The 25,684-nt window shown below is 41.2% G+C and overlaps 1 protein-coding gene across 1 annotated transcript in view; it reads left to right on the top strand.

Annotated features, from left to right (window-relative positions):
- Window positions 1-24,132: 24,132 nt before the first annotated feature.
- The window catches only part of PCSK1 (proprotein convertase subtilisin/kexin type 1), a 40,470-nt gene continuing 38,918 nt past the window's right edge, over window positions 24,133-25,684 (top strand). Inside the window, exon 1 of the mRNA XM_036310650.1 lies at window positions 24,133-24,515. Coding sequence (XP_036166543.1) covers window positions 24,336-24,515 — 180 coding nt within the window. The 5' untranslated portion in view covers window positions 24,133-24,335. The remainder of the gene's footprint in view (window positions 24,516-25,684) is intronic.

Below are 25,684 nucleotides of genomic sequence, written 5' to 3'. Positions count from 1 at the left end.
CTCATCTCTGCCCTGGCTTCACACATAGCAATGGAACTGGACTCATCTTTCTTCATAACCCAGTATCAAAAAGAGCAGAAATGAGAATTATTGAGATCTGAAAAAATGTAGGAGACTGAGAACACCTGTAAGACAAAGACTAAACCAGGAACACAGAATTCCAGAGTAAGAAGATGAAATGTTCCCAAAATATAGGGTGGAACATTGGGTGAGGATATGGAGTTTAAAAGAGGTGTGGACTGTAAGAAGTAAAGAGGAAAGGTAAGGTTTGGGAAAACAGAAATGATTAAAAGAGCAGCCCTTGGAGGTCTAGTGAGAATTCAAAAGGGACCCACTGAGTGTCTGGGCAATGAAGCCAGTTCTCTTCTGCAAGGCAAGCAGATAAGGTAGCTTCACCAAACCTTTGTTTTTCAATTCTCCACCAACCTCACTCTGCATGTTTTGAATTCACCACAAGAAAACTGTATGTGTGCTCAGTCCAGGTACCAGTGGCCAAGGTGGTTCTTTAAAGAGGAAAGGAAGAATTTCCTCCCTCCATGAACATGGGTAAATGCCTTCACGGTGGAATACAGGCCTACAGAGTACAATGGGAGACTGATAGCAGTGTGTCCGGTACCCCAGTACAACCCCCCAAGGAGAACCAGAGATATGCACGTTGGGATTTCAAAAAAGAGGATTTCAAATGAGTTATGGATATCTGTTTCTTTTTATTTTACAGAAATTGAATTATCTATATCAGTGGTTCTCAACCTTCTGGCCCTTTAAATACAGTTCCTCATGTTGTGACCCAACCATAAAATTATTTTCGTTGCTACTTCATAACTGTAATGTTGCTACTGTTATGAATCTTAATGTAAATATCTGATATGCAGGATGGTCTTAGGCGACCTCTGTGAAAGGGTTGTTCGACTGCCAAAGGGGTTGCGACCCACAGGTTGAGAACTGCTGATCTATATTATAAAAGGCCTGTGGCCCTAACACCATAATGGCCAAAGACTGGCGCAGGTGGGCGTGGCTGTGAGTGCAGTGAGGCGGTGGGTGGGGCGCATGCGAGTGGGCAGGGCCACAGGATTTCGTGCATTGGGCTTCTAGTCTATAATAATAAAAGTGTATGGTCAATGGCCAAACAGCGGAACGACCGTCCAAACGACCATCCAGGACCACGCTATACACCCACTGGCGCCAGGCCAGCCAAGGCAGGTGCGATGCAATTGGTCGGGGGCCCAGCTATCACCCCATGATTTCCCCACAGAGGGAAACTTGGGTCCCAGATGCCAGAGAGAAGCTGGTGCCGACAGCGGGGGGAAGGAAGGTCTACTATTGCATGTATTTTGTGCATCAGGCCTCTAGTATACTATAAATTTTTCCTGTTAATTCTATGAAATAGGCTGTAGCCAGACTTGTTTATGGAGAGCTTCAAACACTGGATATTGAACCCACAACCTTGGCATATCAGGTTGACACTTTAAACAACTGAGCTATCTGTCCAGGGCCTATAGCTACTGTTATTAATGTTATTAATAATGTAAAATTCATGTATTTCCATGTCATTTACTATTCATTTACATAATTTTTGTGATTGAAGTTTTACATTATATGCATACCATATGTTTTATTAAACTAATCAAATATTGGGGTTATTTAGATTGTGCCTATTTGGCTATTATACTTCCAAGTAAAGTTAGCAGATTAAATATATGTGTCTACATTCACTCCCCAAACCCCTCAAAAACAACAGTGAAGAAATTTTTTAAAAGCATAAACTCATAGAATAGAATGGAGTAGAAGTGATAACAATCAAATTATGAAAGCAGAAAAGCAAATAGGGGTTTAGCAAACCCAAGAAAATGGAATCTTAAACTAGCAGCAGGGAAAGCTAAGAGCTCGCCCTTTCTACATTTCAGAATTCCCCTAAGGCTTGGGAATTGGGAGCACCAAATAGCCCTGCAAACTGAGATGGAAGAGATGCTAAAATAATAAAGCATTACTTGAAATTCTGTTCCAGAAGCACCATATCCCTAGATTTCATCACTCCCTACTGCCAGGAAGCCGCTTGTCTGCCACCCTAACCAAAGACTCAAGATTTCTTCCCTGGAGAGAGTAGGACCCCAGGGATTCACTTGGGACACAGGCATAGTTAAAAATGGAAGTTTCATATAGAGTGAAGTGAGACATAATGGATGCTGAGTCCCCTAGGGTTCTTTTCCTTCTGGCAGCCACCCCCTCTCCTTCCAGATTGGAGATTGGGAGTCTTCTCTGTGGAACCTGACCAACCCAAGAGAAAAGACTTAAAGACTCTGGAATCGCAGTTTTCTCAACTCAGCTGTACAGCCAAACCACCCTACAGCGAAGCACATAGTTGTCAGTCTCCACTGAAATGATCACAACTTCCATTCGGCCTCTCCTTGCCTCACTCTTAAATGAGGTCCAGGACCAAGGGTCACCAGGGAGCTGAGGAACACCTTTATCATGACAGAGGGAACCGAAGCCAAATAGGAAAAAACAACCTGGTGGGTTACACGGGGGGAGGAAAACCCAAAAAAGCAAAAAAACAGCCATGAAATTCTCAAAGACAAGAGAAAATACTGCAATCATGAGAGAAGAGGGACAAATAAAAAGGAACATTCATAAAAACAAAAAAGATCTCTCGGAAATTAACACTGTGATGGCAAAAAATGAAAATGAAAAACTCAGTAGGAGGGCTGGAATATAAATTAATGAAAATTTCCCAGAAATAATAGCAAAGAAAAAAAAAGGATTGTAAATGAAAGAGAAAAGATCATTTTTATCTATGATAGGCAATGATTTAGTAGAAATATTTGAAAGAAAGAGAAGATTTTAAATCACTAAACCAGATTGTGCAGAATGAGATAAAATCAGAAGAGAAATCCATTTCTAAAAGGTCATTAAACTTTAAAGCAGAAAACAGGAAAAATTTATTCCTAAGTGCCAGAACATCAAGGCAGACTATATTAGTGAGTGATCTTTCAGAAGTAAGTGAGTTTTATGCCTACCACCAACAACATGAAAAACTGGGCTAACTAGCAAATCATGATCTCAATGCACCTATTTTCCATGAGAACTGGAAAGGCCTAAGCGAGAAATGAAGACCAGTGCAGAGAATGTCCTCTTTATGTAAATCTCTCCGACTAGTCTTTACAAGCTCTGGAAGGGTTAGATGGAGTGAATAAACTCTCAACTCCTATGGCTGCTTCTATGTCTACTCTCATTCCGTTAAGAGAAAATATTAACCAGGAGACTTAATTAGCTTCTTACTTTTGTTTCTTTTATGACTAAAATTCATTTGGAATGTCCTTGATATTCTATACCTTATTAAGTGCTAAGACTATTTGGGCACGATCAAGTATACCCTATCAAAGTGAAATGGAGAATTGAGACAATTAAGAAAAGATCCTAGACTCCATATTTCACTTTCCCTAAAATAGGCATGAGTTGAGACAAAATATTAAAGTGTTCTGCTTCATTTTATATTTAGTCTTAATCTTCCTTGCAGAGGAAAACAAAGAGCAGGACATTGTCAAGTAATTTTTTAAAAAAAAATTTTATTGCCGAAACCGGTTTGGCTCAGTGGATAGAGCGTCGGCCTGCAGACTGAAAGGTCCCGGGTTCGATTCCGGTCAAGGGCATGTACCTGGGTTGCAGGCATATCCCCAGTGGGAGATGTGCAGGAGGCGGCTGGTCGATGTTTCTCTCTCATCGATGTTTCTAACTCTCTATCTCTCTCCCTTCCTCTCTGTGAAAAATCAATAAAATATATTTTAAAAAAAATTTTATTGATTGATTTTAGAGAGAAAGAGAGGAGCAGTGATTTGTTGTTCCACTTATTTATGCATTCATTGGTTGCTTCTTGTATGAACCCCCAACTTTGGCGTATTGGGACAACACTCTAACCCACTGAGATACCCGACCAGGGCTTGTCAAGTAAATTTGATCCAGGTCTATTAGTCATTTCATTGTGTGGTGTTCAGTAGAACCACCTAAACATACTCTATGCCACACCAATTCAATCAAAATCTCTGGGTATAGGGCCATGGCATCAGTATTGTTTAAAAGCTACTGAAATGATTCTAATGTGCAACATTAATTGACAACTACTGATAATCACATCTATAACTTGGGCTAAATAACACTTTGAATGACTATATTTATTTCAAAGCTAGCAATGTTAGGGTAGATAGCTAGATATTAATAAAGGAAGAGGGCAAAGGGAATCAGACATTAGTAATCCCAATAAACTAGGGAGCTGAATCAGACAATAAGGCTGCTTCACTGAGAAGCTACAGCTTCACACAGTCCTCAGGGGACTGCTGCATCCTCCCACCACCATACCTATTCCCAAAGTGGGCAGGAAGGATCATTACCAGTCATTATCCAGGGTTACCAAGGGAGAGATAAAACAATAAAGGATAAATTCCTCTTCTGGGCACATGCCAAGTAGAAGCCAAGATGGCATGGGGGTGGGGGGGCACATTCTACTATGAGGCATGCACAGTAGGAACCAAAATGGTGACATTAAGGCCTGTCTAATCTGGGAAAAGGTTTGGATTGGATAAGGAACACAGAACTTTGAGAGATCTAGGAAATGGATTGGTGAGGGGGAGGACCCAGCACCAGCTCATGGGAAGGATTGGGAAGTTGGTTGGTTAGTTTGAAAGAGCACCTTGTCCTTCCCAAGCCTGAGAGAATATATATTCTCTCTCTCTCTCTCTCTCTCTCCTCCCTTACTCCAGGTAACATGCACTTGCTTCGTGCCCCATTTGTTTGGAGCAGGCATGCCAGTCTAGCAGCCATGTGGCCCCAAAGTGCAAGCCTGGGTACAGTAACGCAGGGCCGACCACAGTGCATCTGGGAATAGAGACTAGCTAGCCAGATAGTACAGGCTTAACTGGACTAAGCCTTGACATGGCCTGAACCAATGACAGAATTCCTGGACTTTAGCCTTTCTTCTGAGCTTGATGAAGACAAGGCTGGACTTCTTCCATAGTGGGGCAGAGCTAACCTAGGACAGCACATTTGTGTCTGCTCCAGCTTCAATACATCTTACTACCATACCTCACCCTCCCATGTGTGGTCCCCAAAAATGCTTTTCTCATGACACTGCAAGGACCCATTTCTACCAGCAACAAGAATTGTGACTACCTACTTTCTTTGAAGTGATGTAGTCATAGTGCCCAAACAGATGACTGTATCTTGTAAGCTTAAGTGGTTTCCTATTGGGCACTTGGTTCTCTCCCCTAGTCTTCCAGCGCCTAGGTACCATATGCTGGGGATTGGAGTGAGGACTAGGGACTGATAACATTTTTCTTGGAATACCTATCTGACTTGAAGCAAAAGAGTAATATAAGTAAGATTTCTATTGGACTGTATGGATAATAATTCTATATCTAGTTATGCATCTTTATAGAAAGACTTGAAAATGTACTGTCAGGGCATTAAGTTTGGCTCTAACATTCATTAATGAGCTCTGGGAACAAATATGGGCTATTTGACTCTTAGTAAGAGGGCTAGAGCCCTACAGCAATGTGTGGGCAAAGTATCATTCCAACCTAATTATTTTCTCCTAATTGGCTCCAGGGAAGTTATATATATATATATTTTTTTTCTTTCAGTAATTACCCTGTATTTCCCCCCTAGGCTCAGTGGCATTTTCTCAAAGGGATAATAATAGAGCTAGCCTAATAGTGGAAAATAACCTCCGACAGCCTATTTGAAATGCTAAGAAGCAGGAGATGGGGAAAAGGAAGCGGTTGGCGGAGAAGAAGAAAGAAATGAGAAGACTGAGAAGAGGATGATGATGGCTGTGACAATGAAAAAGGAAGAAGGAAGAAGAGAGGAGGAGGGCGGTGAGAAGCTGCAGCAGCAGTAGGGGAGGAGCCAACACTAGTTAAGAGTCTTTATGACCTTATGACCTCCAAGGGTATATGTTAAAGTCTGCAGATTCCTATTCTCCACACTATCCCAGAATCATAATGGGAAGAGGGATGCTTAGAAATCTGAATTTTAAAGAAGCACCCCAGGTGAGTTTGATGCATAATAAACTATTTGAAAATTATGGCCTACGATACGCTGGGTACTAAAACCAGAGGTGCTGTTCAATTTAACTCATTTATTTTCCAACCTTACCAAAAAATGGTAATAATACTTTAAGATAGTATAAATCCAGAGACATTGTGCTTCTGGGATTAATCTCAAACAATGGACAGTTCTCTTTAATGCAAAGCCAAGAAATTGACAAGAGAAGACAGACCAATCATCACGACTGCTAGCTAGCCTTTCCTGAGCGCGTAAGGTGTGCCGCATCCTGTTCTGACTGGTTTACATGATCTGGTCACCTTCAGTCCTCATAAGCAGCAGTTAATATTATTTCCCCTGCTTCAACAGACAAGAAAGCTGGAGCTTCAGGTTAAGTAAATTGTTCTAATTAACAATGCTAATAAGGGGCAGAGAGGACTCACATCCTCAAGTGCTCAAACTACTAAATACCAAAATATTGCATGCCAATGGAAATACAAGCACTGCAGGCCTGGTTCCAGTTTTAGGTCTGTTGTTTTAATTATGCAAACTCTGATGGCCTCACCTGCTTGGGATTTAGGTTACTTGTCTGTGAAATGGGATTGGTAACAATGGTGTAATGAGAAGCCAGTAGATGCGAAATCATTGTGAAAAGTATAAAGTGCCATATAAATGTCAGTAACCATCATACTCCCATAATCATGGTGCACAGGGCTAGCTCTAGCCGTTCCCACATAAAGTTCGGAAATGGAAATACAGTGCTACTATTCAGTCACAGGTAGGATCACAGGCTGGTTCTAATATCACAAGGACAAGGTGGAAGAGTAAGTAAATTTTTAAAAATCCTCACTAGAGGATATGCTTTTATTGATTTTTTTTTTTATTTTTTAGAGAGTGCAAGAGAGAAACTTTGATCTGAGAGAAACATCAATTCGTTGGCTCCCGTACATCCCTGAATGGGAATCAAACCTGCAACTTAGGTATGTGCCTTGACTGGGAATCAATCTCTCAACCTTTTAGTGTGCAGGACAATGCTCCAACCAACTGAGCAACCTGGCCAGGACAAGAATAAGTAAATTTTTTTAAAAAATATATTTTATTGATTTTATACAGAGAGGAAGGGAGAGGGATAGAGAGTCAGAAACATCGATGAGAGAGAAACACTGATCAGCCGCCTCCTGCACGCACTGCACAGGGGATGTGCCCGCAACCAAGGTACATGCCCTTGACTGGAATCGAACCCAGGACCCTTGAGTCCACAGGCCGACGCTCTATCCACTGAGCCAAACCGGTTCTGGCAAGAATAAGTAAATTTTTTAAAAAGGTGCCCCTTTGACTATTTTCTCTGTGAGCCTCCAGGTCTGACCACCACTCCTGATGTTGACTGTTGGACACACTGACTCATACTTTCACACAATACTTTTCCATTATACTTACTGATAATGATGTTGAGTGTACACAGTACCTTGTTTTTTTAAGGTGCCAGTTTTAAAGAATGTGTTTAGAACCTTCCTAATGCCACGACCCTTTAATACAGTTCCTCATGTTGTGGTGACCCCCAACCATAAAATTATTTTTGTTGCTACTTCCTAACTGTAATTTTGCTACTGTTATGAATCGTAATGTACATATCTGATATGCTATATGTGTGTTCCGATGGTCGCGACCACAGGTTGGGAACCACTGGTTTAGAGGGAGCAACACTCTAGGTCTTCCTGTTACCCTTAGTCACCGTTTATCTTCTACTATGAAATCAAATCCAACTGCTCAAATTGGTGAAGTCAGTTGTGGAGCCGTGGGTAAATGTCTTCACTAATCTGCCTTTCAGTGAACTGGAGCCAATCAAATCTATCCTGCTTCTCTCAGCAGGCTGTTGGGAAAAACCCACCAAGAATAAGCAAGAGTAGGATGTAAAGAAATAAAAAAGGAAGGGTAGCACATTGTAAACTAGTGAGTAGGCAGAGGAGAGACACGTATGAGAATTGGATGCCAGGGCTGAGCAGGTTTAAGCTCTGAAGTCATCACCCCATCCAACGTGCCTCCACAACCACACAATCTTCTCCCCACCTGAAAACACTTTAATGACAAACTGTGGTGATTCTGGGATCACCACTATTTTCTCAATAAAAATAACAATCATTTATTTGTACTAGACCAGCGGTTCTCAACCTGTGGGTCGCAACCCCTTTGGCGGTCCAACGACCCTTTCACAGGGGTCGCCTAAGACCATCCTGCATATCAGATATTTACATTACAATTCATAACAGTAGCAACATTACAGTTATGAAGTAGCAACGAAAATAATTTTATGGTTGGGTCATAACATGAGGAACTGTATTTAAAGGGCCAGAAGGTTGAGAACCACTGTACTAGACAATGTTATAGGCATGTTTTATATAATCACTGCATCAGGCAAGTTACTATTACAGCCCCGTTTTACAAATGAGGAAACTAAAACAAAGGAGGGTCAAAAACATGTCCAAATCTCCCAGCTAATCGGTGGGAGAGCTGGGATTCAATCCCTGGTAGTCCGGCTTCAGAGTCGGCGCTGCTTAACCTCTGTGTTCACTGCTTTTCAAAAGAGTCTCCATCTAGCATTTGGGCCCAGTGTTTCAAATGATGTAGGTTTCCAGTCAACTCTTAACTCACCTTATAAATAAAATGAAAGCCACTCCTTCTGCGTTGTGGATTAACAGCACCAGGAAAGGAGACACTGGATCACCAGCCATTGCACAGCACAAAACATTCTCACACTCATTTTTCCCCAGCTTTCCCAATCCCAACCTTCACATTCCCCCATGTAGCCCCGCCCTAGATTTCTGATTAGTCTGGACTAGAGAGTCAGAAGAATATGAGTGACCTTAAATTGACCCCTCTGCCTTGTTAACATCCTCCCCACCCTGCCCCTAACACACACAAGTCCATCTCTTCCAAGTTCCAGGACTAGGAATGAACTATTGCCACCTGTTAGTTTCTCCCTGGGATGTAGCAACCCAGACCTACCCAATACATGTTTACTTAAAATACTAGACTCACTGGTGTTTGCCTCCTTCTTGCTGTGAATAAAGAGCTCTGGCTACAGGGTAAAAACAGTATTGGAAAGAGTCCTCAGGAGGAAGTAGGGAAAGAGCTGCAGACACAAATGCGCAGAGGATTCAGGCAGGTGCCATAAGGAAATGGAGTAAGTCAGGCGAAAGAGCAAATTGTCTTCAAACTGATGCCCTCTGCTATGTTTTGTCTTCCCACTTTTGATACAGTTAAGGATACCTACACTCTGTCATAAGAAAAAAAAGTGGGTGTAAACATTATTGCAGAAATTGACACTTTATCTCAGTATCTGAGAATGTTGGAATGACTGTTGCTATAAAGGAATTCAGACCCATATTCTCCAGTTTTTAAAAGAAGCCAGGAAACCAGATTTTTATATGACATCTCCTGAGTTTAAGTGCCGGAAAACAATTTAGAATTTTTAAAGTAATGTGCTGTGGATCGATTCTGCTTTCACAGATTTGTTTTCTCTTTCCAGCTGGAGGTGGTCAAAGAGGCCCAGGAAGGCAGAGCAGAGAGATAAGCAACTGAGAACAGCTGTCTGTCAGCTTACGATCGCCCACCCCTCCCAGCATCAGCTGTAGGATTGGTCATCTTCAGGCTTTCTTCCTAACAGAAACACTGAGGAATAAACAACATGGATTGATCTAACCTACCTTTGCTTCTCATCTCTCTCTAGAGATCACTGGAATTAATCTGCTTATGGTTGAAGAACTGTACTGAAGCTGTAGTAAACAGGCAAGAGAAAGCAGGCTTCAAACAACTGTCTCTAATTGCAGTTAAAAGAGTGGGCCAACCTTCATCCCAGATAGGACAAGTAACAAATAGAATCAGTAATACTGAAAAGCAATCTCTTGATATGTGGAATAACAAGGGTCATGAATACAAATGTCCATGAAAATAAAATTTCCATTTTCTCCAAAAAATAGAAATTTGGGTATCATTAGTTGTGGGAAGCCACCCATTGTCTTCACTATCAGAGAAGTGTAAACATGGATCCTAGAACACTGGCAAACCTTGAGCCCCTGGCAAGGGCCAGAGCTAGGCACTGATTGTTTAGTCCAGACAATGGAAGCTCAAGCAATTTCCTGACCAAATAGTCTCAGAGTAAATCTTTCTAATATTTACTGACCTTTAAAATAGTCTGTCTGTTACCGCAATTACCTGCCTAAGAGCTAGATGTGTATCCAAAATTGAATGAAAGGCTGGCGAGGCCTGGGCACCAGTGGAAGTCCTTTCTCTTGCATTGGGCTTGCCTGCCTGGCCCCCAATATTTCCAAATTACTATTTCTCATCTCGTCTCTTTCATTTGCACGTGTCCCCTTCTTCAGATCCCGAACCCTGAACCATGCGGGATGTGGGTCATTCACTATTAGTATACTGTGTTCTCATTATGACTTCAGCAATTATTTTTTAATAAAAATATTATTTCTTAATTAGTAACTTTATGGTTGACAATAACACTTTAACCAAGTGAACTGAGATAGGATCATTAGAATTAGACATGGCTATCTATACCTCCTGAATCAAGGCACTGAAAACAGCACACCATCACTCCTTGCTAAAAAATGCTGAATTCCAATCTAATCATGAAAAAACTTGATTAGGGTCTGTAGGATAGCTACTATTATCATAGCAATATTAACCTCCTGGTTTAACTAATTGTACTATAGATACGTGAGATGTAAACCTTTGGGAAAGTTGAGTGAAGGGTACACAAAAGCTCTATGTACTGTTTGTGCAGCTTTTGTACTCTAATATTATTTCAAAATAAAGTTATAAAAAGATATTATCTTTTGCCCTGACTGGTTTGGCTCAGTGGATAGAGCGTCGGTCTGCAGACTAAAGGGTTCCAGGTTCGATTCCGGTCAAGGGCATGTACCTTGGTTGCGGGCACATCCCCAGTAGGGGCTATGCAAGAGGCAGCTGATTGATGTTTCTCTCTCATCAATGTTTCTAACTCTCTATCCCTCTCCCTTCCTCTCTGTAAAAAATCAATAAGATATATTTTTTTAAAAAAGAAAAAAGAAATTATTTTTTTTCATAATCCTACTCCCTAAGTCTATTTTAAACATTTTCAAAGGATTTAAATTAATTACATGCTATCTTTCTATTATTTTGTCTAAATTAAGTAATTCAACATTGATATTTGCTTTTCAATGTTGAATGATGCTTAAATGCATGAACTACAGAAGGAATAATATTTAAAATGGGAAAATATAGATTGTCAATGCCTATTCTTTACTTACTCTCTAACGGGCATGGTGATGGTTGTTTAAGTTTCCTAACACTTTGCTTCCTTTATTATGGGACCTCCTCCTCACACTTCCTTTGGGGAATGGCTCTTTCCTTACTGAAAACACTGAAATAATCATGGCTGCAAGTCACAAGAAAGCTAATACCATCACCCCATTTTCAAATGCCAGGTTAACCACATGGCCCAAATCTGGCCAATAATAATAATAATAATAATAATAATAATAATAATAATAATAATACTAAAACTTTCCTGCTACAGTGATCGGTCCTGGGCGAACATATTGGCCAAGCCTTGCACCTTGAGTTCTTCTCTGGGATCTTGGAGTGAGCATGGAAAGGAAGTCCTTTTTCTCTCTGCATTATAAACTGGAAACTGTGATCCCAGAGTACCAATAGCTGTGTACTTCATACTGTGGAAGAACCTGAGAAATGAGAGCTGCAAAGATGTAGAAGCTGAGAAGTGAGGGGAGAGAGAGAGGGAAGGGAAGGGAAGGGAAGGGGAGTATACTTGCTAATGCTATTTTAGTCTCTAGTTCAACCTCCTTGGCCAGATCTAATGTATTTAATATCTCTGTTCTAATCTCCTTGGCCAAATGTATATTTCTTTTTTTCATGCTTTAATTACACAAACTAATAAATTTCCCTTTTCTTGCTTAAGCTAGTTTTAGTTAAAACACACCTCTTTTTCTTTTGAAACCAAATAATTTTGATTCATCCAAGATGACCATATACAAAGGGTGTCCCAAAATTCACACAAGAAGTAATTTTGATAGAAAACACAGGTTTATAATTAAAAATTGTAAATTTTTTATTGATTCATAAAGTATACAGTATAAGGTTATGCATGGAATAGCATATTGGGTAAATGGCCTCCACAGCTTTGCTGGCACATACACACTCTTTTGTTATTGCCTGAGCAGCCGCATTTTCGAAGAAGAATGGTCCGATGATGCCTCCAGCCCAAGATCCGCACCAAACAGTGACATGTTGTGGATGCATTTGTTTCTCAACAATCACTCATGGATTTTCTGAACCCCGAATGCAACAATTTTGTCGATTAACCAAGCCATCAAGGTGAAAATGAGACTCATCGCTGAAGATGATTTTGTTCGAAAAATCAGCATCCACTTGTTGTTGTTTCATAATCCATTCAATGAACTCTATTCGCTGTGCGTGGTCAGTAGGCTTCAGTTCTTGAGTCAATTGGACTTTGTAAGCATGAAGATGCAAATCTTTCTTGAGAATACGCTGTAGAGAGCTTCTTGAAATGTCCAATTCTTTTTTTTTAATATTTTTATTGATTAAGATATTACATATGTGTCCTTGTCCCCACATTACCCTCTACCCCGCCCCCCGCTCATGCCCTAACCCCCCCCCCCCGCCCCCATTGTCCGTGTCCATTGGTTAGGCCTATATGCCTGCATGTAAGTCCTTTGGTTGATCTTTCCCCCTTACCCCCACCCTCCCCTACCCTCCCTCCAAAGCCCGACAGTTCAATCAATGCCTCTCCGTCTCTGGATCAGTCCTTGTTCATCAGTTTATGTTGTTCATTATATTCCACAAATGAGTGAGATCATGTGGTATCTATCCGCTCTCCAGTTCCATCCATGCTATGGCAAATGGTAAGAGTTCCTTTTTCTTCTTCCTCTTCTTAAAGAATACCTTTCAGCATTTCATATAATGCTGGTTTGGTGGTGGTGAACTCCTTTAGCTTTTTCTTATCCGTGAAGCTCTTTCTCTGACCTTCTATTCTGAATGATAGCTTTGCTGGATAAAGTAATCTTGGTTGCAGGTTCATGCTATTCATCACTTTGAATATTTCTTGCCACTCCCTTCTGGCCTGCATGGTTTCTGTTGAGAAATCAGCTGACAGTCGTATGGGTACTCCCTTGTAGGTAACTGACTGTCTTTCTCTTGCTGCTTTTAAGATTCTCTGTCTTTTGCTCTTGGCATTTTAATTATGATGTGTCTTGGTGTGGTCCTCTTTGGATTCCTTTTGTTTGGTGTTCTCTGCACTTCCTGGACTTGGAAGTCTATTTCTTTCACCAGGTAGGGGAAGTTTTCTGTCATTATTTCTTCAAATAGGTTTTCAATATCTTGCCCTCTCTCTTCTTCTGGTACCCCTATAATTCTGATGTTGGTACGCTTGAAGTTGTCCCAGAGGCTCCTTACACTATCTTCATATTTTTGGAATCTCTTTTCTTTTTTCTTTTTCAGTTGGGTATTTTTTGTTTCTTTGTATTTCAAATCTTTGACTTGATTCTTGGGATCCTCTTGTCTGCTGTTGGATCTCCGTAGATTATTCTTTATTTCAGTCAGTGTATGCTTAATTTCTAGTTGGTCCTTTTTCATGTTCTGCATGGTCTCACTATACTTATTGAGGGACTCATTAAATTTATCGGCGGTTTCCATAAAATTCTTGAAAAACCTTATAAACGTGGCCTTGAACTCTATATCCAGTCGTTTGCTTTCCTCCATTTCTGCCATTTGTGACCTGTTTCTTTGTCTCCGCATTTTGGCTGCTTCCCTGTGTTGATAGAGTGGCTTTGTGTGCTAGGTGTCCTGTAGGGCCAAGTGGCTCAGCCTCCCCAGTTACCTGAGGTGGACACTCTTGGTGCACCCCCTCGTGGGCTTTGTGCACAGTCTTGTTGTAGCTATGCCTTGGTTGTTGTAGGATCACTGGGAGGAATTGACCTCCAGGGCAATTGGCAGTGAGAATCAGCTGTGTCTGCAGTGGGAGAACTTCTGTGCTGGAGACACCCTTCTGGGCAAGACTTGCTTCAGTGGGGTTTTGGTGCTCACTGAGACTGCACCCTGAGTGTGTCCCTTATGGATCTGAGGAGTTGTGATCTGGATGGTCCCCCTCTGACCACTGGGTACAGTGGCTCTTGGATCTAAGGAGGTACTAATTTAGCCTCTGCCTGAGGTTACACAGCAGGAACTACGAAGAGAACTGCAGATTCCCCTTCCTTTTTTTTGGAGTTTGGAAGTGCCCTGATGATGCTCAGCTGTGTAGCAATGCAAGCCGCTGTGGGGCCTTGGGCCTTCTCTTGGAAGCTCTGGGTCTATCTGGCCCAGCTGCGGTTAGGTAATTACAGGTTGCAAATGGCCGGGGCATTCATATGCAAAAGCCTCTGCCGCAGCCTGGGCGGGGCGGGGTCTCAAGGAATCAAAGGGCGGAGAAAGCAGCTATGGCGGAGCCTCAGCCCCGCCCTAAGGAGTCGCGAGTCCCAGTGTCCCGGCAATGGCTGCAAGCACCTCTGAGGGAAAGCCACTCTCAAGCTCGCTCGCTGCCAGACAGTCCAGTTTCTCCCGGTATGAGTCCTGGGTCCCCAGAGACTTCCCGGAACCGGATTTCAGAGCCGTCGGGAGCTTGTGTCTCCCTCCGGATTCAAAAAGACAGCCGCGTCCTCAGGTGCCAGACCCTTTCCGCGCGCGAGCCCCAGTACCTCTGCACTTTACTTTCGCAGCTCCTCTGGCTCTCAGTGTGCTTTTCTTTCCTTCTAGTTGTAAAATTTACACTCAGCCAGCCCTCCTGTAGTTCTGGATGGTGTCCACCTTGTGTTTTTGATGCATTTATCGATTGTTGTGGGAAGCAGCAATTTCCCGGTGTTTATCTATGCCGCCATCTTAGTTTTCTCAAATGTCCAATTCTTGACCACGGTGCTGAATTGATGTCCCTGGACTCTCAGCAACACTCTCACGAGCTGCTTCAATGTTTTGTGGTGAACAACTTATTGAAGGACGGCCAGAGTGTTTAAGATCACTAATTGATCCAGTCTCCCTAAGTTTTTTAATTAATCTCTTCACAGTTGATGAAGTTAAATCACTATTCTGACCATATTTTGCACGAAAATTGCTAACTGTAGCTGCCAAACCTACATTATTTTTAAAATATTGGTCAACAATGAAAACGCGTTGTTCTTTCATGTAGCGCTCCATTTTTAATAACCCTGAACTGTCAGCTGTCACACTACCTTTTTTTTTTCCCCCACTGGCAACACTTTACGGCACAAATGGCATAAAATTCAAATCTTGCGTGGATTTTGGGACTATATACATATATATATATATATATATATATATATATATATATATATATATATGCCTAAGTGACCGTTAGGACTGGAACGATTGGTTGCTATGACACATACTGAGCAGGCAGGCAGGAGAGCGGTTAGGGGCAAGCAGGCAGTCAAGCAGGTGAGTGGTTAGGAGTGAGCAGGCAGGCAGGTGAGTGGTTAGAGGCGAGTGGTCCCGGACATCCCCCGAGGGATCCTGGATTATGAGAGGGTGTAGGCCGGGCTGAGAACCCCACCCACCCCCCGCCAGTGCCCAAATATTGTGCACTGGGCTTCTAGTGTATATATGTATATATTATGATACTGTTTATATCACTACTTCTTGGGGCTGATTCAAGAGGAGTGGACAGGCAATATGGATAAATTTTAGCTTAACAATAAATTTATTCTAAAAGGGAGATACCTGAACCAGTGTTAAAGATCACTGAGGAATATTAGAAAGCAGGACAAGAATCAGTGCTGAAAGTCTAGAAATGGTAAAAAATTCTCAGTTCCAAGAATGAAAAGAAAGTTCTATGAACTAGATCAAGAGACTACCATCAATTTCAGAATGAGTTTTAAAAAATTTGGTTTGTATCCCTGACAAAATAAACATTCATCTCTAGCACCAGCATGACACAGAAGTAATACCATTGTCAGCAAGAGTCAGTTCTACAGAAGCTATGTATCTGGACTTCAGCATATCATGTGACAAGGTCTTTCTACTATCCTTTGAACAGTCACTGTTAAGGTAAATTAGCAACTGTTTCTAAAGCGTAATGATTATTAAATCAATTAACTTGTAGGGCAGTTTCTGGTGTCTCTATCTTCTGTCTTTGTAAATCTTTTTAATAATAGCCTGAATAAAGACACCAAGAAAAAACTGCATTTGAATATAGCATGAAGCTAGCAGCAAATTGTTGAATGATAAAATCAAGATTTCAGACATTCTAAGAGGCTAAAATTCAGTCAGGGAAATAAAAGTAGTCTTACACTTACACATAGATAACAGAAACATAAAAACAGCATGAGTCAGGGTAGAAATGTGGCTTAATTGCAGCACATGTGATTACAAATAGAGATTCTAGTAAACTATTATTTAAATAAATAAATAAATAAATAAATAAATAAATAAATCTATTTCAATTCTAGGCTGCAGTGGCAGGATAGTTTCCAAAAAGAGGTAAAATTCTTGCTCTAATCAGCACATGTGTAGCCAACTACACTACATTTAATTCTGGGTGCCATGTTTTATTTATTTATTTATTTATTTATTTATTTATTTATTTAGTCAGTTAGTTAAAGGGTGTCCCAGAATTCACGCATTCATGCAAGAAGTAATTTTGACAGAAAACACAGGTTTATAATTAAAAATTGTAAATTTTTTATTGATTCATAAAGTATACAGTATAGGGTTATGTATAGAATAGCATATCGGGTAAATGGCCTCCACGGTTTTGCTGGCACATACGCATTCTTTTGTTGAAATTTTCCATGACCGTTTTGTATAAATGTGGCTGAATTTCGATAAGGCTCATTTTCACCTTGATGGCTTGGTTAATCGACAAAATTGTCGCATTCGGGGTTCAGAAAATCCACGAGTGATTGTTGAGAAACAAATGCATCCACAACGTGTCACTGTTTGGTGCGGATTTTGGGCTGGAGGCATCATCAGACCATTCTTCTTTGAAAATGTGGCTGCTCAGGCAATAACAAAAGAGTGTGTATGTGCCAGCAAAGCCATGGAGGCCATTTACCCAATATGCTATTCCATACATAACCTTATACTGTATACTTTATGAATCAATAAAAAATTTACAATTTTTAATTATAAACCTGTGTTTTCTATCAAAATTACTTCTTGTGTGAATTTTGGGACACCCTTTAGTTAGCTAATCCTCACCCAGGGATATTTTTCCATTGGTTTTTAGAAAGAGTATAAAGGAGGGGGAGAGACTGAGAGAGAGAAATATTGATGTGAGAGAGACACATCTATTGGTTGCCTCCCGCATGTGCCCCAACCAGGGCCAGGGATTGAGCCCACAAACTAGATATGTGCCCTTGACTGGAATTGAATCCCAGACCCTTCAGTCTGCAGGCCAACTGGCTAGAGCATGGGTGCCATATTTTTAAATGTACATTAAAAAGATCCTGTCTAGACAAGAGTAACCAGGATGCAATTATTTTTTAAAAACTAAAGATGTTTAACCATGAGTAGAAAAAAGTTAGGCAAAGTCTGAAAAGCTGTTATATAAAAAAGAGCTTGCGATTCATCAGTGTGGTGCTCCAAGGCAAAATCAGTATGCCTGCCTACAGGTACGCAATGAGGAAAGATTTATGTCACGAAAAGGAGGACTTTGTAATCATTTGAGCCAATCAAAACTAAAGAATGGGCTGTTTGGGGAGACCTAAATTACTTAACCACTTGCGAATATTTGCAAGGAGTGTCATACACTTAGGGAGTGTTAACTAGATCAATGCTCCTCAAACTTTAATTTCATATGAATCACCAGGGACTCATTAAAAATGCAGATTCTGATTCAGTAGCTCTAGAGTGAGGGCTGACAGACTGAATTTCTAACAAGTTCCAAAGTGATACCTATCATGATGGTGTTTGGACCACACTCTGAGAAACAAGGAACTAGAAAGCTCTTAGAGTCACTTTTCAATACTGAGAATCTCTAGTTCTCATGGGAGAATACACTTCAGGGAGAAAGCAGTTATATCCTGGGTTTCCCATGTGAAAATGGCAGTATTAGAGAGCATAGAGGAAGCAGGAGCATTGCATGGACACAGAAGCAGGAATATTCCAAAACTCATTTAATAAATGCATATTTTAAAATAACCTGTTCCACAAAGCTGGGGGTGTCACAATCTCTGACTAAACTATATTACACATCTACAGTAATCAAAACAGAATGGTATTGACAGAAAACCAGACAAACAGACCAATGAAACAGAATTGGGATCCCAGATATAAACCCATACATATACTAGCAATTAATTTTCAACAAAGGAGCCAAAAACGTACAATGGAGAAAGGAAAATAGCTTCAATAGTGTTGGGAAAACTGGAAAGCCACATGCAAAAGAACAAAACTAGACTGCTATCTGACACCATAAACAAAAATTAAGTCAAAATGGATTGAAGACTTGAATATAAGACCTTAAACAATAAGATTCATAGAAGAAAATATAGGCACTAAACATGGACCTTGGTCTCAGAGGGGTCTTTGTGAACTTGACCCCAAAGGCAAGGGAAGTATAAGCAAAAGTGAATAAATGGGACTACATCCAACTAAAAAAGTTGCCTCACAGCAAAATAAACCATCAGCAAAACAAAACTGCAACCAAATGAATGAAGATATTTGCAAACAATATCTCTGATAAAGGGCTAATAGCCAAAATATATTAAAAAAACCCCATAAAACTCAACAACAACAACAACAAACAAGTTGATGCAGGCCAGCAGAGGGACCCCACCTGCCAGAGGGACCCTGCTCACTCTGCAGATGCCCTTGGAGCCCTGGCACAGCCCCAGGTGCAGCTGGCCTGGGAGGGACTGCAGGAGGTTGGCTCCAGGGCGTGTCAGGCCCATCTAGCCCAGTCCTGCCCTGCCAGCCACCTTCTAATTAATTTCCTATCAATGTGCACGAATCCATGCATCAGGCCTCTAGCTATTTATAATAGCCTAAACATAGAAATAACCCAAGCATCCTTGGATTGATGATTAGATAAAGCAGGCATGGTACATATATACAAAGGGATACTACTCAGTCATAAAAAGATGAAATGTTGTCATTTGTGACAACATAGATCAATCTTGAGAGTATTATGCTAAGTGAAATAAGTCAGATGGAAAAAAATACGAACTGCATAATTTCACTAATATGTGAGGTATAAAATAAAAGCAACAAATGAACAACCAAAACAGACAAAAATAAGCTGTTCTAATTAAATAAAAGTTGTTAATAAATACTTTTATATGACTACATTTAATTATCCACTTTCATTAGAAATGACTGGTCATTTTCAATAATTGTAATTTACAGCACTCATTTCTTCAATTCTAATAATTTAATTATATATTAAATTCAAGACTTTAACTGTTTGTCTAGTTTATTCAACAAAAATCCTTTATGATTAGTTATCTACCTCAGAGACTTTCAGTGTACAGACTTTGCTTTATTATTCTCTTACCCCCTTTTCTATAGAACAGAACTTCCCAACTGGTGGAATTATAGATGTCCCTCATGATAATTGATCTTCTCATCCTTTGGAAAAGACAGGTAAGTTGCTTGACCCTGGCCTCCTGGGGAAAAGACCCAACCAGATTGTCAGTCAGCCAATCATAATTAGTGACACCTAGCCCTCATTGGTCTGGCCTCATGGCAGTGGGCTCAATCGAGCTGAATGAATGTCCATCACCTTGAAATCTACTTCAGCAACTTGCTGCAAGCATGTCCTTTTCCATCATGGGAAAAGGATCTGTGTATCTGGTGGAGAAGTTCAAGTTCTGAGTGCTTAATTAGCATAGCATACCCACCAAAATTAGGCCATGGGGGGATAAGAAAGTCAGCCATGTATCTTTAGATGGTCCTAATATCAGCCTTTCCATAGATTAAACATGTTTACCCATTTGTAGCAAAGTAAGTGCATGGTAACATCTCTAAAAGGTATGTGTATTTTTAAAATTTATTTTATCTTATTTTTTCATGGACATGGACAACGGTGTGTATTTTTAAATTTAGAATTGCAATATAAGTTGTAATACTTGACATACAAAATTTAGGTGGATTTTAAACCCTATAGCATTCTTTTATGACATTCCAATGGCAAATTTGGTAAGGAAGTAAAAGGAAGAGTTGCTATATTTAAAATCAAATTTTGCAAATGTTTTAATGGTTATAAATGTTATTTCAAAATGTTTATTCTTTATTTATGCAAATAAAATTTTTCATTGACAGCAGCTATCAAGAATTTGAGAAGATTTTGATTAAAATGTTTTTTTTTATTAGAAATAGTACATAGGTTTTCAAACATAAAATTTGATTTGAGGCAAAAAGTTATATGGAAGCAAGTATATTCATATTTCTCAATTCAAAGTAATATATATTCAATTTTAATATACTGCCCAAATATTATATTCTATATTCTTCTTACCAAAATTGTTTTATATAAAGAAAATGTAATGAGCCCTAGCCAGTTTGGCTCAGTGTATAGAGCGTCAGCCCTCAGACTAAAATACCTGGGTTTGATTTTGGTCAAAGGCAAGTACCTTGGTTGCAGGCTTGATCCCCAGCCCTGGGAATCTCACATTGATATTTCTCTCTGTCTCTCCCGCTCCCTTCCACTCTCTCTAAAAACTAATGGAAAAATATCCTTGGGTAAGGATTAACAAAAAAATATAATAAAATGTCTTTAGAAAAAAAAATGTAATGAATCTCTTCACCAAGCCTCATACAGGTCTCCCCAAATTTCTTCCAGTTTACCCCAGCATGCCATATAAAAATTGTTATTTTTTATGTTGGGAAACACTGCTATTGGTAGATTTGCCTTTATAATATGTTCTGTTACCGGATATCTTCTAGTTTCATTACAGACTAGTTAATTACAGAATTGTCTTAATATTTAGTTAGTATTTACCCACAGGAAACAGGTAAGTCTGCACAACTAGAAAATGTTAAACCTAAGTTATATCCTCACTCCTTCTCCTATGCCCCTTGAAAATCTTGGAATATTATTCTGAAGGGCTAGCAATGTTCTTTTTCTTGATCTGAATGGCTACACAGTGTTCACTTTGTGATAAATTATTGAGCACATTATTCTGGGCACTTTACTAGTAGAGTAAATACTTCATTTCACAGTAACAAAGGGTTTAAAATTTTGTTTTCTAAGACTAAAGAGATATGTTGATCTACAGGTCTTTGAACATATTCTTACTTCTTGTTCATACTAGCCTCGCTCTTATTACTCTCTAAGAAAACTTAATAAATAATTAACTGTATCACTGGGCAGATGGGAGCAATCATGAAAGGCATGATACTCACTGGATAATTCACAACAGAATTACAATCTTCTTCAGTTTCTTAATTATCCTGTTTTATATATAAATTAAGCAAATGAAGCAAATGCTATTAAAACTAACTTGGCTCTTCTAATTCATGATATAAATACAAAACTGATGGGCCTGTAGGCTATTATTATGATCCACACATCAGGATAGGCTAGTTAGCCCTTAATTTGACAAAGTTAAGATGGATCCTACATTTTATTTATTTATTTGTTTGTTTGTTTGTTTGTTTATTTTTAAAATATATTTTATTGATTTTTTACAGAGAGGAAGGGAGAGAGATAGAGAGCCAGAAACATCGATGAGAGAGAACATCGATCAGCTGCCTCCTGCACATTCCCCACTGGGTATGTGCCCCGCAACCAAGGTACATGCCCCTGACCGGAATCGAACCTGGGACCCTTGAGTCCGCAGGCCGACACTCTATCCACTGAGCCAAACCGGCTAGAGCAGATCCTACATTTTAATGTGTACCCCTAGCCTTAGTAAACATTCATTTCTTCTACATCCCAGAAACTGGCATATAATGCTCATCAGATAAAATTCAGACAATTTCAGAATAAAGTACTCATATATATTGTTTGGGTGGGGATAGTACCTTCTTACTATGAGAAGTAGTTTACCCTATTAAGTACATCAACCAAATGTTTATTCCAGGCTTGCAGGGTGCTCCATTTAAGACAAATGTTTCATTAATGAGACCCTGGTCTCATTGCCAACACTCTGCCAAATTGATTTTCTCAAACAATAATAAGAAAGGGCAAACTATTTCTGCTCTAACCATATCTACCACTATCAAACATTTGCCACAGTTTCTTTTGCTTTGCTAGCACACAGCATCTGTCTACTGTGAAAATGAAACACCCTAGAGAGCTTGAGGCCACAATTCAGGCTGAGGCATGAAAGGGAAAGAAGACAGTTTATGCAGCCACCAACACTCACACATGTGAATTTACAGAGCAGACAGAAGAGCCTTCAATCTGAGACCATTTCACAACATCTCATGTGAGTTACTCACGTTATTGTGATACACTTAACTGCATCGCATGGCTCATTAACGTTGGCATTTTTGTTGTTGTTAAGCTTTATGTTTAAAGAAATTATCCATGTGGTTCAAATGTGTGCAAACAGGGAGGCAACTGAATAATTAGTACTGCTCAGCCGCTTTCCCCACCAAGTTTCATTTGCTTTCTGTAAAGGCTATCTTTTGCTTCCTTTCTTCACAAACTAACATGCCTTCTTTCCAATCTCATCCCTTTTCTTCTCTTTCTCTAAAATTGATTGCGCCCCCCGGCGGTTGGGAGTTTAAAAAAGAATAAGAAAGAAAACCTTTCGCATATGAGATTTGATCCCTTGCAATTTTACTTTTGGGGCGAGTCCAACACGTTCCCGTGAGTTCCATGTCAGTAGTGACGATCATGAGACTAACCACACTTATCCCCTGCGGTCGAATCCCATTTTCTATTTAAAGGAGGAGAAAGGCACAGGACAAAAGAAAAACAGTTCGGCTCTAGCCAGTTGGAGAAGAGCGGCAGTCCCGGATCAGAAGGAAGGGCAGCTCTGACCACAAGCGCGTGTGGCGCTGTCCATTCCTCGGTGCTGAATACTACACACCAGGGCTTTTCCCGCCGGGTTCAACCCCCCCCCAATCGGAATGGCTCCGCCACGGTAGACTAAACTCATTCCCTGGGGCGGGGGTTCATTTAGACATTTGATAATTCGCTTTCCATGGGAAAAACATTCTTCCACAAGGAGACAATGTGCATTTTATGGGAAAGTAATGGCATAGTTTCAGTTCAAAACCAAAGTGAAGAGTCCTACTGAAGGAAAATGGAAAGTTAGGAGTTAACGAAACCTGCTCTTTCTCTGCCCAGTCAACACAACAGCATTTGGGTCCCTAGTCCCTTCCTGGTTTGTGAATAAAGAAATAATTTTCTGTGTGTTTTTAAATGTGCTTAATCATTTTTCCAATAAGCATTATAAAGTGGGTGATACTGGGCTCTGCAATATCTAGAACAGAATTTTAGACATTGTTTTACTGAGATTGAAAGACAGAGGAAAGAAAAAAGTAAACTTGTTCATTAAGATGGTTTGAATGGTTTAAAATACATTTTTAAAAACATTGCTTTAACATTGTTTTCCAGACGTGCTCATTTTCTTAGGCAATTTAGATCAGAATCTGGGGAGTAGACGCTTTTCTTCTACTGCCCTCCCAGCCCCTGTCCCGTTGGAAAGATTTAAACGCCCTGCTCTTTACAGCAGGTGCTGATTGACATCCCCAGGGTCATTATAAAAATCCTTCTCTCCCCTCCCCCAAGAGATAATCAAATAAATGTAAGGAAAACGGACAGAAGGGAGGGAAAGTGTACTGCACTCCCAGCCTTTGGTTCTTGGTAGTTACATCAAATGGGGCACTTAGAAGTGAAGGTGTTTCTCACAGCTACAGAATTTATGACCAGACAGGGACAGTGTTAACTGATCCCAGCAAATGGTTCCTTCCTTTTCTTAATCCCTCGCTGCTTATTTTAGCCTCCTCTCCACCCCGCCAGGAATACCATCCAGATCTTAGTCCAGGTAGATCTGACGTCAAGAGATGGCTTTCGTAGATTTGACGTGTAAACACTCATTTCCATTCCAGCGGGGAAGGGCTGGGGCTCCACTCAGCCAGAGACGAAAGAACTGCACTCAGCACTCGCCACCGCCCAGCCTCTCCTCGAGTCCCTTCACTCTTCTCCCAGAGCAACCGGGGCGAGAGGTGGTCCTGAGCCTGAGTGTGGAAAGAGCGAATCTTTCTGGCTTTTCTCCTATCTGGCTTCTTCCCCCCTTCTGCTTCCTACTTCTGTGCCAGCGAGTGTGTGAGCCATGCAGCGAGGAGCCTGGACTCTGCAGTGCACTGCTTTCGCTCTCTTTTGCGCTTGGTGTGCATTGAACAGTGTAAAAGCGAAGAGGCAGTTTGTGAACGAATGGGCAGCGGAGATCCCCGGGGGACCAGAGGCAGCCTCGGCCATAGCCAAAGAGCTGGGCTATGACCTTTTGGGACAGGTAAGAGTTTGCACTTTCAAGAAACTTTCTGGGGCCCCAGGGGACGGGCGGGACTGAAGCGCGATCTCCCAAGAGTGAGCCCCAGGTTGCATTCTCCTCAGCCCCGTGGCAAAGAACAGGGAGCTTCTTCGGCTCTCGCCCCTGCGGGCTCGGAGCGAAAAACGCTTGCATTCTTTATTGTTTGGGTTGGGCGCAGCCAGGCTGAACGCAGCCGCTGCAGCTGGGTAGAGCTTATTCTTGTTGTTGTTCGCTCTGGAATTGAAATCCGTTCCCGCACGGTTTGAAGAAAAATCCCTCCACACTTACTCACCGAACTTGAGATGCACGCAAGCTCTTACCAGCAAAGCGCCCCCGGGAGAGGCAGTGCGCTCTCTCCCCTGGGACTCAGCCAGTCTGCGTCAGGAGCCGGCTGTTTCCTTCCTTTCAATATGGCAGCATCAGACCCACGTCCTGTTGCAAGGGGCTAAACAGGCTTGGAGGTGTCCGCGGGAGCCTTTGGGGGCGCGTCTGGGACGTTGGGAGAGCGCCAGTGGCCGGGACTAGCGATCCAGAGGTTGGGGGTCGCTGGGGGGCCTGGGGAGCTGGCGGGAGAAAAGATGGGTAAAAGATATGGACCAACTGTTCACGCCCGGGGAATTCACGGAAAACTTGGAAAGTCCGAGCGTCACAACTTTGCTTGGTCAGCATTCCCACCCCCACCCAAAGGGGGTCAAACTTCAAAACTGACTGTGGGGAAAGGATTTAATTATTTCTTGTCCCACAGCCAAATGCATAATAGCTTCCCTGGGGTTTTTAGCTTGTGAGGGAAACTTGCCTCCAAGTGAGGACTGGGTTAATAGACAGCTGGGGGAGGGGTAGGCGTGAGGGGTGGGGCGGGGGTAGGGGGATGGGATTGGCCCGCTTAGCTGCGTAATTCAGGGGAGAAAACCAGGGGATGTGAGTTCTAATCTAAGTGTCCCTTGACTTAGAATCAAGCCCGCACCTAGTGCCTTGGGAGTTGAGCAGAGGAGGAAGGAGTTGTAAACATTTTGGCGCGGTTTTTTCTGGAGGTGGTGGTAGAGCTGTGGCTGAAGTCACAGATGAGTAATCTGCGTGGGCATAGACTACACCATAGAACGAATCCACCGGGGAATACGCCTTCCCTTTGCCAGAAGCTTCATTCTCCAACT

This window comes from Myotis myotis, unplaced genomic scaffold (assembly GCF_014108235.1).
Source record: "Myotis myotis isolate mMyoMyo1 unplaced genomic scaffold, mMyoMyo1.p scaffold_m19_p_5, whole genome shotgun sequence".
In the NCBI taxonomy this organism is placed as follows: Eukaryota; Metazoa; Chordata; class Mammalia; order Chiroptera; family Vespertilionidae; genus Myotis; species Myotis myotis.
The sequence above is the reverse complement of the archived record's forward strand: the minus strand, read 5'-3'. Positions and strand labels throughout refer to the sequence as shown.